We start from the raw sequence: 20,038 nt of genomic DNA, 5'->3' as shown, positions 1-20,038 counted from the left end.
AGGGGGAGGCTGGTTTTTTTTTTAATTTCCCTCCAGCTATGCAGCTGCACTCAGCAGAGAATTACTAGATTAGCATCATCTGCATTTCATTCCTTTTCTTTTGCAATAGCTACTTGCCTATAATAAACAGATCTTGTGCTCAGGAGATAATTTACTTCCCTGTCCAGTAAAAATGTAGTTCCTTATTTTTACTAACAACACCGTCTCCAATCAACAACCACCGTCCCTGGGAGCGAGAGAGACCGGGCATGCCTCTCCCCAACATCCTTGCTACCAGTCTGACCCCTTACACCCTCCAATCACCCCGCTTTCCGAGCCCCTTCTGTAAACGCCGCGAGGCTACAGGGGAGCGGAAGGGGCCAGGGGAGGGCCTGGAGACCGCGGTGGGGAGCGGGGGTCCAGGCCGGCCGGGAGTGCCAGGTTGCCTCTGCCGGCCAGGGGGCTTGCGGAGGCAGAAGGGGAGCGGAAAGCCCCGTGCCACCCTCACTTACCCACTTTGTCCTTCCCGTACATGTGCCCGGCCACCTGATGCGAGAGGGGCACGCAGCCGTTGAGGAAACGGAGCTTGCTGCCCGCCGGCAGCGTGGTGTCCTCGGGGGTGTCCTCGTTCGCTGGTGTGGTCCGCATTTCTGGGGTGCCAGGCGCCTCCAGCCGGAGGGAGGATGGCGGCTCTGTTGCCATAACGGAGAGTAGAAACGGTAGCGGCAGCGAGAGCAGACAAAAATACAGCAAAGGAGAGGACGCCGGAGAACCCGGGGGTCGTTCAAGCTCGGGAGAGAGGAGGCCCAGGGATTCCCGCGACTGGTGCCCGCTGAGGCCCGGGGAGGGGGCCCATGACGCCGCGGAGGCGCGGGCGCTCCCCTGCCCAACTCTCGGCGGAGCGCGGCTCCCGGCCGCCGCCCCCGGCGCTGCCCAGGAGACGGAACCTAGCAGTTCAGCGGCGACAGCAGCAGCACCCCGCGCTCCCCCGGGCCCAGTCGGCGACGGCGGCCCCGCCTCCCGCGTCCCCGCCCCCTCCCGCCGTCCTCCAGTCCCCTCAGCTGCCGCGCGCGCGTCAGCGCCGCCTGCACAGCCGCCGCCGGCGTGAGCTTCCGACTGCGCGACCCGAGGCCGCCGCCGCCGCTACTGAGCATGCCCAGAAGCCGCCCGACGGGACCCCCGCGGCGGGGCCGGCGAGCGGTTTGGCTGGGGCCTACGGACCGCGACAAGGATGGGGCGGCGCATTCGCTGGCCTCTTCGCCCCGACCCCGGCTGCTATTACAGTACCGCCGGTGCTGTTGTGCCTTCATTCGTTCAATGCGCTTTTGAGCGTGTACCGCGGCGGGATCAAAGACTTCGGGGCTTCAGAGTGTGAAGAGGAGTCAGGTATTAGGAGACTTGGCAGGCAGTAGCGGTGCACCCTTAACTGCAGCCAGCTGCTACCCCGCACACAAAAACAGAAATAGAAATAGGCAGCTGGTTAGAAGACACGCCTTCAAAACACCCTTCAAATTAATCCTGGCGCCCCTTCCCAAATTGCTGTCTGTAACCCGCTAGTGTATGTATGTATATTTAAAACCATTGGAATCCACAGTGATTTCAGGCTGAGAAACCTAATTTTTTTTTTAAAAGGAAATTAGGTTTCTTTCTCTCCCCACTCGACCTTTAGATAGCGCAGGTTTTAAGGTTCTGAGTTGATGCCTAACAAGGTGAACGGCAGAAGAATAGATGCACGCCGGAAACAAGAGGTCCATGTGTAGGACTTAAATCACTGATGCCTGCATGTCTGCCACTGGCATTTTATATGAAAACTGGACCGGGCCTTGCAGGTAAAATGAAACAAGAACGAGCAAGAAAATTTGGTGTAAAATCTTAGGTATTTGATTAAGGTAAGGGTCCTACTAGCACCTGCCTCAGCCTCCAAAAACACAGATACCGGGAAGAGACAGAAATCTAGCCTAGATTCTCCGTTCCCAGGGCCCCGCCCCTCTGGGTTGCGCAAACTCAGTTGCTTCCTCTCAAAGCCCCCCCCCCCGCCCCCTCCGCCCCCTCCGCCCCCTCCGCCCCGGGGCTGTCAAAATCCAGACTCCACTTCCTTAAGGCCCAGGACACAACTCCACGCATGCTCAGAATCAATTGGGGGGGCGATCTCTTGCACACGTGCTTTCTACCCTTCGCGGCGCCTGCGTGGTAACAGGCTGGTGTCGGTGCCCTTAGGAGGCCTTTCTCACCTTGGCTCCCGCTGTCTGCGCGAGCCGGTTTGTGCTCAGTATCCGGTGCACACGCCTTGCAAGCGACGGCGCCATGAGTTTGTCTTCCAGTTCCAGCGTACGAGGTGAAGTGGGGCGTGGGGGCGGGTGAGGCTGGCGGCCTGCGCACCGGTTGCAGTGCCTGCCGCTCATCTGGGTTGTTACCGCTGCACTACGCGCCCTTCGGTCCTGTAACCTTGAGGTGCAGAAGGACAGGCTTAGCCTGGCTGCGACATCTGGGCGGGACACGGAAAAGGAGCGAGGTTAGGGTATGGATTGATGGTGTCACAGGCTTAAGTGGCGTGGGGCCGTGTAGGCATCTACCCATCTCCCGTCTACATTTTCCCATAACTAGCCAAACCCTAAAACCTAATGATCCCGCTGCTCGCTTCTCTTGTTCTGCCCTAAAATGCTTCTGTATCAAGTCACAAGGCTGGAGGGGAGGGAAGAAAGAAAGGAAAGGGTGAGAAGGTGGAAAACACGTACTCCCTTCTCACGTCTAAATCAGCGTGGAGCCACAACATTGATTTCCTGCAGTACTGTAGTGATGCATGACTAATCACATCTTAGTTTTGCAGATTTTTTTGAAGGGAAGAAACCCAATCCAAGGTCTTCAGTTTTCCCAGGTTTTCATTAATGCCCCTGGCATTTTGCGGTTGGTGGCTGTAGTCCAGGGTACAGGTTTGAAAATCGAGCTTGTTGAGCCTTCAGCTTTCTTAGGCATCCCTCCCTTGTGTTTGGAAACAACACCTCGCAGAACGTTCAATAAAAATTAAGAGAAGTCGTTTAGTGTGGAGTTTTCCTTTATAACAATTCTTGGTGATGTTGTAATTGTTGATATAGTATAATACTGTGTACCAGCCACACGATATACTTTGATCTCTCTGCTCAGATATAAAATGCCACTCCCCAAGGTTTGGTTACCTGTAACTGTAGTTGAGTAAAGGTAAAGAAATTGTCCAAAAGTTAAAATAGCCCCATTGATTTTTAAGTAAATATTGAGCATCTTTAGTACCAGGTTCTGTAAAAAAAGTCCCTACTACTTTGACAGGTAGATTGCATAAATTGGACAGTTACTCTTGTGTTGATAAAATTTACCTGGCATAATGAGGGTGATAATCCATGACATTTCTGAGTTAACTAGTGATAAAGAGGTAATTATTTGCAAAAATTATTAATAAGAACACTCATTTTGAAACTCCTTTAAGTAGAGGCTCCTTGGTGCATTTAAAATAATGATTTATGTGTGTTTGTTTAAAAACTGTATTTTCTTGGGATTTAGGTAACTGTGAAATGAGGTGTCCATGTGACTTGTGCCACTGATATTTTTTTAATTTTACAGGAAGACTGTTTGCACATGTTTGAAGTGGGCCAAAGATGCTGAAATACGTGTCAAAATTTTTTGGTTGTGTATATGAGCGCTGAATTCTACTTAGCATACGATTGACATAGGTGAACATGAATATGACATAGGTGAACCCCTTAAACTTAAACCAAGCTGATCTTTTTTGCAATCAGGACAAGTTTATTTTTTTTTTTAAGGTGACTTTCTCATTAGTTTGCCATTAAGGGATAGGAAATTGCATAGCTAATTGCATTAGCTTCAACTGGAAGTGTTCAACTTTGATATGAGAAGTGAATACTTTTTATTTCACCAAAAAGCATAAAGGTTGTGAGAACTGAAAATAGAGCCCAAAAGCCATTGTAAATCTCTTCCACCAGCACCTCCTCAGATTTACTGGCAGGTGAGGTAAGGACAGAGAATGTCTTAGGAACCCAACTATAAATGTTCAGATCTCATAAAAATGTGGTTTTCTCAGTTTTTAAATTGAACCTATTCATTCTTACGAGTTGAATATCAATTTAGATTTTTTAATTTGGGGGAAGACAATCATGTCTCTTCTCAATTAAATGAATCATCATTCCAAAGGGCTTAGAATGGTATGTGACAGTGGTAAGCACTATTTAAGTGTATGTTAAGAAAAAATAAAAGAGTACGTATATGCATGCAGAATTCTTGTTTATAGTCAGAAGAAAAGTAATGGATGAATTATAAATAAAACTTAATGGGGCTCAGCCCAGCTCTTCCAGTGGGCTGATTCCATTCTTAATCATCATTAAGAATGAATGATTGGAATTGAAATAGTGTTAAAGAACTGGGTCAGTGAGATGGCTCTTGATATCAGTATGGTTGATGTAACCAGTTTATTTTAGCTTCTCTTATGATTCTTCCTCTCACCCAGTAAACCTTTATGAACATATCCTGCTTCTTGCTGCCTACAAAGCTTATTGAATCTGCTGTCATCCTTAACACAGTCCACTCTGTTTGAAAGGAAGAGATTAAATTTGAGGCCATTCCTTCTGTCCTCCAGATGCCATTTTCTTCTGTTTCCTTAAACTCTTACCTCACTGATGCCTGTTGCTCTTCAGGGGATGGGGAACCTGGAGCATTGAGGACAATGCTTGTGGATATGGAGCTATAGATGAACCATGGCTTTTAGGTCCTTAGGTGCGGCCTTTTGACTGAATCCAAATTTTGCAGAACAAATCCTTTTATCAAAAGGGGTGCAGCAAAGAAAGATGAAGCTTTTCTTGCCTACTTTGGTGCTTACTTAAAGAAGAACAATCTTGAAATCAAAAGGTGACAGATTGCCCAACCAACCCTGCTAGATCCCCTCGTAAGGGTTTTCTTCTCTTCAGCCCAAGGTTACTCATAATTCACCCCCATCTTTAAAAAAAAAACTAAACCAACCATTTTAAAAGATTAGCTTGCCTTTCCTTCAAATCATTTATTTTTTCATACTTTGTTTTACCTTCAAGTTACAAAATGGGGATTTGTCTATCTACTATGTTTTGTTATCCATCCCAAACCCTGATCATTACAATACATGTAACCAAAATTACATTTCAAACATTCTTATTCTGACTTTTAAATAAATTATTCTTACTTTTTAAATAAAAAGGTATAAAATAAAATTTTTAAATAAAATACCTTTGTGCATTTTATTGAAGCTAATTTATAATCATCCAATTCACTTAACCTCAATATGTTAAAATACAGTTTTGGTTCACTAAATTCATTGAATCATTAAAAGTAGTAACTCTTGGCTCGGTGCCAGCCGCATACACCAAAGGTGGCAAGTTCAAACCTGCCCCAGGCCAGCTAAACAACTGCAACAAAAAAATAGCCAGGAGTTGTGGCAGGTGCCTGTAGTCCCAGCTACTTGGGAGGCTGAGGCAAGAGAATTGCTTAAGCCCAGGAGTTTGAGGTGCTATGAGTTGTGATGCACAGCACTGTATACTGTGGTCGAACATAGTGAGACTGTCAAAAAAAAAAAAAAGGTAGTAACTCCTTAAGGATTTTTGTCTGAGAAGGATTGTGTGGGTAAAAGAGATAACCCTTATGGGTCTTTTTGTTTGTTTGTTTGTTTGTTGCAGTTTTTGGCCGGGGCGGGTTTGAACCCACCACCTCCTGGGGCCAGCACCCTACTCCTTGAGCCACCGGAGCCGCCCTACCATTATGGGTTTTAAACAATAAATAAATGGGGAGAGTGGGATATGAGCTATAGATGAAATAAAATGCTTATTAGAGCTGGGTGAGGATAAATCCAGGTTCATTATAGCATTCCCTAAGTATGTTTGAAATGTCCCATCATAAAAGTTGTGTTTTGTTTGGCATAAAACAACAAATTTATTTCCTCGTATGACTGGTGGCCAGAAACTTGAAATTAGTATCACTGGATTGAAACCAAGGTGTTGGCCGGGCCCATGTGTCATCTGAAGGCTGTAGGGGAGAATCCTTTTTTTTTTTTTTCCTAGTAGCAGGGGTAGGGGTAAGGGTGGGAGGAAGGATGAAGGGAAACTCAAGAATCCATTTCTTGTTTCTTCCAGCTTCTGGTGGCTGTTGACATCTGTTGCCTTGTGGCAGCCTTACTCCAGCATCTTTAAATCTCTTCTTGCTCTGTGTTTATATCACCTTTTCCTATGTATATCTGTAATAAAATTTTTAATTTCAGGAAGTAAATTCTTCGCTTTGGTACAATAGGTTAAGATGAGGGAAAAATTAAGTCATTTGGCATGAGAGCAGTGTGATGGTAAGATTGACAGGTGAAATTACAAATTCAAATTATTCATCCATTGTTTCCTTTTATTCAAGGAAAGGATACTTGGATACTACCTGGGTGCCAGTCCTTGAGGAAAAAAACATAACAGACTCAGCCTACTGGTCTGTGGGAGATCTAAAGGGAGGGAATGGGAGTAAACACAGTTCTCCTCCCCCCTCCTCTCCTGACGGAAGACAAGGAACCTTCTGATTCTCTGGCAGTTGACAGTAGGCAAGAGAGGGCAGTTTGGGGGCAGCAAAGGTGCTAAAGGAAAAGAAGTAGAGTGAGATTTCTAAATTAAAGCAAACTAATCCATGTGGTAAAGAAAGGCCAAGAATTAGGTTTTAAATAAGGGTGTGTGCTTTGGGAACAAGTTCATGTTTTCTCTATCTCTGAATAATTTAAGAGAGAAAACCAAAGATTATACGGTATTAGGCCAAGGGAAGAATAAAAAGGGGGGAGCAGAGATTATTTAGAAATGTTACCTTTCTCTTTATTTTGGTCTTTAAGGATATTCGTATAGATAGAAAGCATTGTTAAGGTCTGGTAGGGTGGGGGCTGACCTAACTATAGGAATAACTAACTTTGAGAAATGACTGTGGAAAAGAAAGTGAGGATAAACTATAAGAGGTAGAAATAATGATCAGGATTTTTTTGGATCCCAGTTCTGAGTCAGTATCTGGTGTCAGCTGAAATATCTTTAAAAATTGGGTCTTGGTAAAGTTCATTGTTACATCTGCGATTGTGACTGCACTTAATAGGCATATACTCTATCAAGGATTGAATGTTACTTGGGTTTTTTCAGTTGTACTTGTTTCCTTCCTCAGGTTTTCAGTTCTTTCTGTATCCTAATTGTTGACTTTTGAATCTGTTATCATTTTTGTCTCTGTTTACTTCCCCTTTTTCCCCTAGAGTTGCCACTGGCATTCATAGCTTTTTGCCAGAGAAGACTGATTCAGCCCGCAGTCTTGAAGTGATAAAATAGCAACATTTTTCTTAGGCTTCTGGGAACTTTTGCATTTTTTCCCTAATGAAATTAGAGAATTAGAATTTGGGAAGGGGGGAAGAAATGGGATTTCTTAGGATCATGGACCAAATACAAAGCTTTTTTCCTACCACACATAGGGTGCTATGACATTTGCGTAGGGTTGTAAGTGACCCTTCCCATGGGGTAGGGTCACAGAGTGGATGTTTTGATTCCCCATGGGGCAGCTGCTCTTGGGTAACAGCCAGAGTCAGTTCCCATTTCTTTCAGGGATGCCTTTGGTGTTAACCTCTTTTCCATGTCAGTTATTCTGTCATTCTCCCCTACCTTCCCCACCAGTCAAAAAGTCCAAGGAAGGTAAAGGTTTTTTTTGTTTGTTTGTTTGTTTTTAATGTCACCATATGACATTCTTCTATTGAAGAATGTTTTAATGACTAGGAGAGAATTTTTTTGACCATTTATGAGTTTCACACAAATTCCTATAGGATTCTCTTTTTATATCATGAAACAATACTAGCAAATTATGGTGGTTCTTTAGATCTCAGGACTTTTTGCAATAGATAGGCACCATTCAAATATATCTGTTAGAGAGTACTTCATAATTCACCTAAAAAGAAAAGTATAACTAAAATCAACAAAATTCAGGGATATTTTAGTCTTTGGGGATATTATCCCCTTTTAAGTTTGTACTAAGGACAACATTCAACAAACATTGAAGATTGAGCATATACTATGCAAAGCAATGTTTTTACCCCATTTGTGATAGGTACATATTCAGAGTGGCTTTCCATTATCTAAGAAGAGGGTTGCTATAGTTCTTGACCTTGGAGATATTTTCTCAAGAAAGGTCCATGGTAATTAATGCCTCAGGAAGGAAGATTGTACATCTAGCTAGCAATCACAGCAAGGTTGTCCCCGTTTGGAGCACCACAGGATAATACCATGAAGAAGAACTAAAATTCAAAACAAATCTACACAAAATGTGTACCTACTTAAAAAACATCCTTTATTGAGGTCAAAAGTTTGAAGCTGTCAAGTAACTTATTAACTTTTTTTCCCAGTCATGCAACACTTGGAAAGGACAAAACGGTAATGTTTATTTTAGGGGATTTTAGCAAGGAGGAATGAAAATGCTGTGAGAAGGAAAACAATCCAGATTACTTTGTAGAAAAAATAACTACTGTGGTCGAAAATAGAATCCACGTTAATTAGAAACGTTTGACAAAAATCTGAACTCTGACCACATTAGCTGCCATGTGAGTTGTATTTAACTTCAGTAGTTTTGAGTCCCTGACCTTGTGAATCATATATAACTCACACATCTCTTGACCTAATAAAATACCACGGCCCGAAAGAAAAATTTTTTCTAGAGTATTAAACTAGAAGAGGGGACTAAGATACAAGAAATTAAGTATGAGAATGATTGTTCCTTTCCATTAGAATTTTGTGAAAAGGAGCTCCAATTTTATGTAAGACTATTAGGTATGGTGATTGATCACATTAGTGAAAATAAGAAATTTGACTCACTAGTGCAAAAGAAACCATAGAATAAATTATTCATTATGTGTTTTTATTTGGCCTTGGAATGTGTTTTGGTACTTATCTCTCTAGGGCTTTATTTGATAGTTTGGGAACTTATTTCAAACACTGTGAAGATCTGACTCAGGAAGTGCTGGGAAGCAGTCCAGTGTGTTTATCCTGACCCCTGTTTAACTTCTCCCTACAGCCCACTCCATGCTGGGAATAGACAACTCTCCTCTGAGGCTGAGGCTAACCAGATTATGCAGAACTTCCTTCTCTCCATCATTGCCTGGAGCTGGGGTAGTTGTTAAAGCCTTGGGTTTCTGAGGACTCCTAAAAGCAACACCAAAGAATAGATGGCTTGTTAGTGAAACATTTTTTTTATTATTAGAAAGTAGAATAATATCATTAGATTTAAAATGAAGTGTGTGGGGAATTCAGATGAATTTAGAAGTTATTAAATGAGAATATAGCTGTTATATTAACCATGTTTACAAAATATGCAATTAATACATTCTAATTTTTATTTTAATGAGAAAGCAATTTGAGATTTTAAAAAAGAGACCTCTAGATAACTTTGAGACATAGAATTCTGCTAGGTATATTCCCTTGAATGGTTAACATTAAGGGTGGCTTTGTTTTATTTGTCCTTTCTTATTTTTTTCCTTTTGTAGTTTTATGCAGTAGCTGAGTTTTGGTAAATTCATTTAAAAATTTCTATTTGAACTATTTTTAAAGGACTATGATAAGTTATTTTGTTAACATAATCGCCTTCCAGTTTTCTTTTTGTCTTGTCTGTAATCTAAATTTTCAGGTTTCAGGTATGTGTATGGTTTTTTAAGCAATATATACTTGCAGGCTTACATATTAAAAGCCATTTATAAACAACTTTTAAAAGATACATTGAGTTTTGGTTTTTTTCTCTAGCCATAATATAATTAAAACAAGGTTTCCCTCTTAGGTCTTACTTTAGCTGTCATCACTAAACAGAAAATACACAATTGCTCAGTAAGGCTGGGGACAGTCTTAACAGAGAACTGTTATACTAATGTGTTCTGGTCATTTTATTAACATTAAAAACCTGGACTGTTGATGCTCAATAATTGAAACTAGATTTCTTAAGAGTATTTGTGTATATTATGGTTTTGATTCTTATTCTTGTTTTCCTTCCCTGCTCTAGTCGAATGGATTGCAGCAGTCACCATTGCTGCTGGAACAGCTGCAATTGGTTATCTAGCTTACAAAAGATTTTATATCAAAGATCATCGCAATAAGGCAATGGTCAACCTTCATATCCAGAAAGACAACCCCAAGATAGTACATGCTTTTGACATGGAGGATTTGGGAGATAAAGCAGTATACTGCCGTTGTTGGAGATCTAAAAAGGTGAGGTAAACAATTCCTCAATACAGTTCCATTTTTAGCAGTTCTTTTTAAATCATTCCATCAAACTTATATCACCAGATATTTTTTTATTTTCTTTATTTTTAATGGATTATGTTCTTCTTTGTTTTCCTTACACCGTTAAGTTATATATTTACTAATATGTTAATGACATTATAGTAAAATTACAATGTGTCCTCATTGAGTATGTGCAAGTTTAACCATATTGATTGCCAAAGAAAAGAGAAAATTCCCTTTAATTTATTCTTAGGATTTCCTCTGCAGGTGGATCTTAGCTTCCACTATTCCCAAAAATGGAATGTGCAACCTAAGTGCAAAGAGACACAAAAGAAGTAAATTCTTTTTTTGAGCGTTCAAGCTCTGAATAGTAGGATAAGTTTTAGAAATTTCAGAAGAAAAAATTTTTTTAATTACCCTTAAACCTTTTATCTGGTAAGTCAGTACCAGGCAGCTTACTGCCTTTCAGCTACAACTTCTGTAGTTAAATATCTAACAACAGGATTTTTTTTTTCAACATAGGATTCTTAAAAATTGTATTTTCTTGTTATCAAGTTCTTCTTGGAAGTGTCATCTATGATACCTTCAGGTTTTAGACATGATGACAGCCAGAGACCCAAAGATGGTAAAATCCTCTCCCAAGTTTATCTCAAAAGAGATGAATAACTTCAGGATTTCGTACAATGAATACAATGAATAACTTCAGGATTTCGGGTGTATTGTGAGAAATATGGTGCAAAAAATTATACACACATTGTACAAAAGGGAAAAACTATATTAAAATTGTAATCCTCAATATATATAGAAAACAAAAGATCACTACAAGTCACATTTGACTGCTGCAATTACAAGAGGCGCTCAAAGTTGTTGCCATCAATATCCAGACACTTCTGATTATGGAGAAATACTGATTGAGCAACATTTCGAGGCCTCCCAATCTTCGCTTTTGCATGTCACACACGGTATCATGCATCTCCAACTTACCACATCTGCAGTCAATTGCTAGGCCTGTAGAAAATCCTCTTGCATACTCATGCATCCATTGTTATTGTATTTTCCTACTGTTCTTGAATTTCAAATACTACTTCAAAATGGTCTTGTACTCCTCAGATGACAACTGCTTCTGCCATTTTCTTTGTCCTGCCTAATGCGTGATGATGCTAGTGTTCATTCGATGAACGTCATCTTTTGAGTGAACATCTTACTATACATTGTTACCATAATTCAGTTCAATTTTGAAAAATAATACATAGATAACATCTCTTAAAATGAGTATTTTTTTGGCACCCTCTGTATATACTGTCATTATTAGCATTCAGATAAAATGCTAATTCTCACACACGCAAAATTCAGATAAAATGCTAATTCTCACACACACGCAAAAACACTTAAGAGTGTAACAAATACCGACGAAGCCAAAATACTGCCTTCAGGTTAAACATTTCTAAATCCAAAAATGTAAAATTTGAAGTGCTTCACAATCTGAAACTTTGTTCTTTTCTTTCTTTTTTTTAAATATATTTTAGAGGCAGAGTCTTGCTGTGCTGCCCAGGCTGCAGTGCAATGGCGTGATCATAGCTCACTGCAGCCTCAAACTCCTGGGCTCAAGGGATCCTCCTGCCCAAGGCTCCCAAGTGACTGTGATGTGCACTACTGCTTCTGGCTAGTTTTTAAAAATTTTTTTATAAAGACAGAGTCTCACTGTGGTTCCCAGGCTGGTGTCAAACTTCTGGTCCCAAGCAGTGCCGCCGCGTTGGCCTCCCAAAGTGATAGGATTACAAGCATGTGCCACCATAGCCCAAAATCCAAAACTTTTTAAGCACTGACCTGCCATGTCACAAGTGGAAAATTTCATACCTAACCTAATATGACAAGGCATGAGTCAAAGTCAAAACACAGGTGCATAACGCACAGTTAATCAGCATCCGAAAGAGAGAAAAGAGTTCTTCCATCCCCTTCAGCTGCTTTTGTTTAACAACTAAGCTACTGTGTTGCTTCGTTACCCTGAACAAATTATTTTTTCACTGTGTTAATGATATGTCATTTTTTTTTTACTGTTAAGTACTCATGTGTGAATAAGTTTAAGAAAATGATTGCTTATCAGTGTCATATAAATTCAGATTCAGGAATGCCAAACAACCACAGATTGTCCACATGGATGGCTGAAGTGGGCAGCGCCTTTGTTTTCCCATGGCTCAGTACACATATACTTTGTTTCATACACCTTCAGGCTGTATGTGTAAAGTATATATGAAATAGGAATTTTGTATTTAGACTTAGGTCTCATTCCCATATCTCATTACCTATGTGCAAATATTTCAAAATCCGAAAAGAGCCAAAGTACTTCTGGTCCCAGGCATTTCCTATAAGAGATATTCAGTCTGCACTAGAAAACATATTTCACTAACTCCTTTTTCCAGCTTTGATTGATGTTGTACAGGGCAGTGTTAGAGTTCTTAGATTATGCCATTGTGTCCAGAAATGCTTTGATGATTATATGCAGTATGAACCAAAAATTAATAGGTCCGGGTGGTGCCTGTGGCTCAGTGAGTAGGGCGCTGGCCCCATATGCCTAGGGTGGCGGGTTCAAACCCAGCCCTGGCCAAACTGCAACAACAAACAAAAATAGCCGGGTGTTGTGGCGGGCGCCTTTAGTTCCAGCTGCTTGGGAGGCTGAGGCTAGAGAGTCGCATAAGCCCAAGAGTTCGAGGTTACTGTAAGCTGTGTGAATTCATGGCACTCTACCCGAGGACAGTACAGTGAGACTCTGTCTCTACAAAAAAAAAAAAAATTAAAAACAAAAAATTAATAGGCCCATTATAACGAATTATACCTTTAAAAAGCACTGTTCACTTGGAATGTGAGATTGTTAGTGACTGCTCGCAGTGTTGCTAAAAAATAAACTGTCAATCATGTTCCTTAGACTGGTCAGGTTTGTTTTTTGAAAGTATGCCTGTAATAGGCTCCATTAGCTTGTTAATCATTGAAACATAGAACAAAATGCATCTAGAAATTGTGGAATTTCTAAGATGGAGTTGTAATAGTTCTTTATTCAGTGATATTAAATAGTTTATTCACTGTCTACTACATACAGATGCATGAGAAAAGTTAAATTTCCCTCCCCTAGTAATAAGTCTAGATTAAAGAGGATCTTGAGGAGTTTGTTTCTCCAGGGTTGAAACAAAGAGTTGTGATACTTATACCAGGGTGCTAGCTATAGAAATGAGACTGATTTTGAGGGAAGGATCAGCCAAATGCAGTGACTTTTGTGTGAAAAACTGAAAGAGAAAAGGATCTAAGCATCTAGGATTAGAAGAGGACAGTGCTATTAACAGAAATAAGGAATTCAAGGTGAAAGCTAATTTTCCAGGATAGAGATCGGGAGTTCAGTTTTCAAAGAGTGAATTTGAGATGACAGTGGAACAGAATGTACAGCTGATGAGCTGAAATGTGGGAGTAAAGCTGAGACATCAGGGTTGGAGATAAAGATCAACAAAATTGATGACTGAAGTGTAGGAATGCAACTGATCCTTGATACAGATAAGATCTTATCAAGGGCTAAGTATGAAATCTTGGGGAATTTTCTGAATTTGGCAAAAGCCATTTAAGAAGATGGAACAGTTCTGAAAGATTAGAATAAAACTAAAAATATTATGGCTTCAAAATGGAAAGAGGAACAGTTTTCAAAGTTTGGGTACATTGACCTGTGCAAAGACAACCAGGTAAATAGACTATTGTAGTAAGACTGTTGGATTAAGCAATTGTCCTTTTGATGCCATTTCAACGGAGTAAATAGAATACAAGTGGTGTCCAAGTGGGTTGAAGTGTGAATTAACTAATAAAGAAATGTCATAAGTCTGAATATCCTTCAGATTATTTGTAAATGTTAACAGTGGATGGAAAGAAAAGAAATAAGGAAATTGCTTGAGTGAACACTACAGCTTAGCTTTGAGGCCTAGTAAAAGGTGTTTGCTTTGATCAAGTTTTCCCAGAGGGTAGAGTTTCATAAAGTAAATAAGGACTTTCATGAACCAAAATTTCAAGTATTTCAGGAAGAATCACAAATGGACACAGGCTAGTGGTTTAAATATTTATTTGACTTGATAATTCAAAACATTCCTGGATTATTCATTCTTTTTACAATTTAGAGTTTCCAGGTGGTTAAACTAGGGACTGCTGTTTCCTCTGAGTCTCAGAGTTTAACAGAAGAAAAGCCAGACCAGTCATTTTAATTTTAATTTTCTCAATGTCTTTTTTTGTTCCTATCCTTTATGCCATTTAGCAATCTTTGCATATAGAATTTGCCATTTCTGAGTTGTCATTGAATTTTGGACACTCATTCCTGCATGAATCAATTTAGAGTTCACCTTGAATATTATTCAAGTTAATGAATGTTGTTATTCTTTAGACACTGTGGGAAACTTTCCACATTCCTGAGGTGCCTCATATTATCCTGCAGTTGCCAAGTCACACACTTACATGCCGATTCACAGAAGACTTAAACTTAATATAGCCATCAAAGGTATTAATTATATGTTCAATGGTTGTAATCACCAGTAACCTGTTGTTTGTCTTTAATATTTTGAACAGGTTTCCCAAACCTGATGAATCAGATTTCTTAGTGATACACAGAAATTACTTTTTTAAAACACATCCCATTTCTCTTTTCCTCCTTCGAGGATTGGTGTATCCTCTGCTATTTCAGAAATTGGCCTACTTTGATAGTACAGTTTTGCCCTAAATTCATTGATTGGTTCTAGGACCTCCCTCCAGGATTTGTTAAGAAACAAACACTGACATCTTAGAACAAATTAACTATTGCTACTACATGAATTGAATTAAATATGCCCTTTCTTTTGGTAATTTTACTTTTTGCTTGACAGTTCTAACGAATTTTAGAATTTTAAGTGAAAGAGGGTTAATAGAGTTCTTGCGTTTTGATTACATTATCATTTAAATGGTGTTTAAATAATGCAAGTCTTATTCCTTCTCCACTCACACTGCTTCACTTGACTAACCTAAAATACATAAATACATAAATAAATGACAAAGCAAAGCAATTACTAAAAAACCAATACTGTTAGGTAATTTACCATTTGAATTTTAATGCCAAGTAATTACTGTTGATTACTCTGGATTAATCTCAATAAATATATTTCATTAATATGTACAAGGTATTCTAAAGAAATTGGTAATCCTCTCTTGAAATTACCCATTTAGCCCTTGGTTGAAAAAGTTTTTAGCCTTTTCATTAACTTAAACTGAGAAATCACTAATGAATATAATCACAAAGGTAGGGAGATAATTCTGATTTAAGAAATAATTTCTGGAGGTTAATGATATAAAAAGTACCATTAAAGACATGTCTGAACAAAATTATTTCAAATACCTAGTTTATATGTTGAAGGCATGAAAGCTTTATGTAAATGTATGAAAGTTTCTTAACAATACAATCTACTATTTTAAAAGAATGTTTTTCGTTTGCTTTTAAGAACATGAAGAAACAGCTGATTTCAGCTTTTAGTCAGAACCAGAGTACTAGAAAAAAATATATTCTCATTTTAGATGTATGACTCTTAATATAATATTTTCTTTGTATATTTTTCTATAGATTTTCCTCTTGTTCTTGATACTATGTATATGTGGAGGAAAATAATTTAAGAAAATGTTGATTTTTCTAATATTTTCAACATGAGATTTAAAAAGAAATAAAAGTTAAATATGCCATTTCAGCAAGTTTTTTGAGGCTTTTTATTTACAAATATTTTATTTTTTCCCCAGAAGTACATTTTATAACCTGTATGGATAAAACTGTGCAACGAAGTGTTTTGTGTGTGCTATTTATAAAAATGGAGTCTTTTGCTGTATAAACTTCTATTCCCACTGTAAAATCATCTGTGTTTGTTTATTAAACATATGTCACTTTGAAATGCTGTACTTTGCTGTAGGATACATTTTTACTTTGATTTTTTTATAGCCTTTTTTCTCATTCAAGTCAAGAGAAAACTGAAAACTTGGGTTCATGTTTTTGCTGCAATGCCTGTTTTTAATATGAATACAATATGTACATCTTACTGACCTAAAATAGAAATAATATAAGCATTACATTTACCTTTATACTGCCATCTACCCTAGAATAGAATTTGTATGTGGACATGTAAGAGTTTTTCTATAAATTTTAACTAATTTAGTGCCTCATACTTATCTATAAATAGTCAAATTATAATTGGATTTATTTAACATCAACAAAATATTATTTTAATCTTAGGCAAGAGACTTGCGGATATCAAAGTTTTAACTTTATGTTACCATCATTGTCAAATTTTACATAACTAAAATTATACTGGTTTCACTGTAAGTAATAAGGGAATTATTACTCTTAAGGCCAAGATTCCTGTTACTTTACCCTTTCAATGGGCTCCTCAAATGCAACAGTATACCTTATACTAGACAGTGAAACTCTAGATTCTAAAGAGCAAGTACATTCAGAACATCATAGTTATTAAAAAGATGCTAGCTAGCTCTTGTCCTTTAACATGAAATAAAAATAAAAGCTATAAATATGAGGCAAGAAATTAAAAATGTATCAAAAATTGTACCTTCTAAAATGTAACAGCCCAAGGAATCATCTGAAACATTGAATTCCTCTTTTTTAAATCATTTAACAATAGGGAAGGATTACTTCCAAAAATCAATGATATTTATATAGCAAGAGTATTCAGATATGAAAATACCTAAGTATGGTAACCATAAAAAATAGAACAGAAATAATCTTAAGAGAATATGCATAAGATCTGATAATGAAAAATAAGGGAAATAAGACATGACAAAAAAACTCAAGCTTATCAGGAAGAATAAAGTGATAATAAAGTTAAAGATTAATTTAGAAAAACTAGCTGTACCAAATACTGAAACCTATTTTAAACACAATTATCCCAGTGTAGGAGAATGATTAATATGATAACATAGAACTTATAAATAGGTGCTTTTTATATGTATAATTTGTTTACATAAAATTATAAATAAAGGTATGATAATATAGGAAGGAACAACCTCTACACTGAAGCAACAAGATCTTAGAACAGCATAGTATGCTGTACAGAAAATTATGATAATGGATATCAAAGTTAAAAGTGTTCATAGTCCGGGGTTGGCACACTTTTTTGTGTATGGGACATAACCACAAGATGAATTCTACCTAACAAAATGAAATACTTTAACTTGGTTGCTTGTACCCTCACATTAACTTGAAATAAATTTACTTAAAACTAAAAAAGAACAAAAAGCTTCCCACCCAGAATTCAATACCCAACAATAGTACTTTTCAAATATGAAGATGAAATAAAGACTTTTTCTCCAAACCAAAAAAAAAACGTGACCACAGTCAAATCAACTTGAGAAATTCTGGTTAAAATATTGTTTTTTACAGCAGAACCCTTTAAAATGATGTGTGTTGTGACTTGAGAGCTGCTGTTCATGGTGGCTCATACCTGCAATCCCAGCACTCTTGGGAGGCAGAAGCAAGAGGATCGTGTGAGGCCAGGACCATGAAACCAGCTTGGCTAACATAGTAAGATCTTGTCTCCACAAAAATTTAAAAGTTAGCTGGATGGTAGAGAGAGATCCTGTGTTTTAAACACAGAACAAAACCAAATCAGACTATTTGGCAGGGTTCAGCTCTTTGGGGCACAATAGGGAACTTACAAATTTGGTTTTATTGCCTTGGCGCCTGTAGCTCAGCGCTAGAGTGCCGGCCACATACACCAGGGCTGGCGGGTTCGATCCAGGCCTGGGTCTGCTAAACGACAGTGATAACTATAACAACAAATAGCCAGGCACTGTGGCAGGTGCCTGTAGTCCCAGCTACTTGGGAGGCTGAGGCAAGATAATCACTTAAGCCCAAGAGTTTGAGGTTACCATGGAATGTGACGCCACAGCAGTCCACCGAGGGCAACATAGTGAAACTCAGTCTCAAAAAAAAAAAAAAAAAGAATTTGGTTTTATCTCTTTTCTTCCCACTGGACACCAAAATGTCAGTTTTATCTAAAATGTGAAATCATGAAAAGGAATGAAAATTTTAATCTCATCTGTCAAAAACAGACATCTCCATGACAGATATTAAAAAGGGAAATATTGGCATGCTTGACATTGACATATGAACGTGGAGAAAGATATGAAAAAATAACCAAAATGAAAAGGTTTGGAAACCAATATATAAACAATTACATGCTCATACAAACAATAAAACACAAATACAGTCTAGCAAGGGGGCAGGGTAAGGAGGGGAGTAGGGGAGAGGATGATTAGCAGGGGGAGGGAGAGCAGTTGGCGGGATCTTAGCAAATGTGCACATTTTGAGGCTGTTCAGCACACCCCCTGAGTGAGGGGCTCTTATAACTTGAACTTTACCTTGGAAGTGAGAACAATGTAACCTAAAAATTTGTACCCTCATATTAATTCGAAATTTAAAAAAATGAAAAAAAAAACAAAAACCACAAAAAAAATAGAAAAAGAAATCAACACAGGAATAATATAAAAATTGATTTTAAATGAATGAACTTTAAAACTCTCACAAATAAATTGGCAATGGCCATAGTTTACAAGGAATGAATATCTTAGTATATAAGCATGGAGAAAGTTTTCGTCATTTCATATCACAATGAAATTCGGTTACTGATCTGTGTATTACCCAGGAGTTGATTTTTTTCTTCCTCTTTGTACTTAACATAAGAGCTATGTACTTAACATAAGCTCTTAAGAAAGCCTGTCTAAGGTAGCCAAGAAAAATCTTTGTTCTGTGACTTCAGCATCTCATTCCACTTTGCAAAGCATAGTACTCATTTGGGGATTAGGTATTTCACATTCTCCCTTTCTTTTCCTAGTTCCCATTCTGTGATGGGGCTCACACAAAACACAATGAAGAGACTGGAGACAACGTGGGACCTCTGATCATCAAGAAAAAAGAAACTTAAATGGACAGTTTTGATGCTGCAAACCAACTTGTCATGATGTTACCTGATTGTTTAATTAGAAAGACTACCATTTCTGTCTGATTCACCTCCCCTGGGTTCTAGATGTGGTATATTGCAAACAGTTGCAAATTGCAGCTTTCATATTCATGGCATTTGCCTTATTTGTTGAAACATTGTGGTGCAAATTTGTTTTAAAAAAAAAAAAAAAAAAAGGAAAAAGTGAAAATCAACTTCATGGCCTGTGGGTTATTTTGGTCTTGTAAGGATCCGTTTCTTTAAACAGTAACATTATAGTTGTATCTTGAAGTTACCGTATTAAATTATTCTCAAAATCATGTATTTGCATATTCTACTTGTAAGTTCCAAAGAAAAATTATCACTTTTTCATATTCATTAACTAGAAAGTATAAATGGGATATGATTAAGCCACATTAATTTCTTAATACAATCTAGAAAAAAACCTGTTATGACCTTGATTTTCTTCTTGACATTTGTAACAACACTGAGAAAATATGGTTTCTCTGTTTTCACAGTTTTCAATCAAATGAACTATGAATGTTACTCTGCTTAATTAGAAGTAACTATAAGCCAGGTTAACAGTAAAAGGGTGGTAACATCTTTGTATTCATCTTTATGTATATTTAATTGATCCATTAAAGCAGTGGTTCTCAACCTGTGGGTCGCAACCCCTTTGTAACAATGAAAATACATCCTGCATATCAGATATTTACATTACGATTCATAACAGCAGCAAAATTACAGTTAGGAAGTAGCAACGAAAATAATTTTATGGTTGGGGGTCACCACAACATGAGGAACTGTGTTAAA

The 20,038-nt window shown here is 38.4% G+C and overlaps 2 protein-coding genes across 4 annotated transcripts in view; one reads left to right on the top strand and one right to left on the bottom strand.

Annotated features, from left to right (window-relative positions):
* Positions 1-994, bottom strand: part of IPMK (inositol polyphosphate multikinase) — a 55,510-nt gene extending 54,516 nt beyond the window's left edge. For both annotated transcript variants that reach the window (XM_053585720.1, XM_053585721.1), the window contains exon 1: positions 492-994. In XM_053585720.1, the coding sequence (XP_053441695.1) occupies positions 492-681 (190 nt within the window). In that variant the 5' untranslated portion in view covers positions 682-994. The remainder of the gene's footprint in view (positions 1-491) is intronic.
* A 1,080-nt stretch (positions 995-2,074) lies between these two features.
* CISD1 (CDGSH iron sulfur domain 1) lies at positions 2,075-19,545 on the top strand. 2 transcript variants are annotated; one of them, XM_053584514.1, is made up of 4 exons: positions 2,129-2,314; positions 9,043-9,200; positions 10,018-10,223; positions 19,121-19,545. In XM_053584514.1, exons 2-4 carry the CDS (start codon positions 9,194-9,196, stop codon positions 19,208-19,210), a joined length of 303 nt encoding a protein of 100 aa, XP_053440489.1. In that variant the 5' UTR covers positions 2,129-2,314; positions 9,043-9,193; the 3' UTR covers positions 19,211-19,545. The 2 variants fall into 2 exon arrangements, with proteins under 2 accessions (XP_053440488.1, XP_053440489.1); XM_053584513.1 differs by lacking the exon at positions 9,043-9,200 and having other exon boundaries at positions 2,075-2,314.
* The last annotated feature ends 493 nt before the right edge of the window (positions 19,546-20,038 follow it).

Source organism: Nycticebus coucang, chromosome 3 (genome assembly GCF_027406575.1).
Source record: "Nycticebus coucang isolate mNycCou1 chromosome 3, mNycCou1.pri, whole genome shotgun sequence".
NCBI classification, from domain to species: Eukaryota; Metazoa; Chordata; class Mammalia; order Primates; family Lorisidae; genus Nycticebus; species Nycticebus coucang.
The sequence above is the reverse complement of the archived record's forward strand: the minus strand, read 5'-3'. Positions and strand labels throughout refer to the sequence as shown.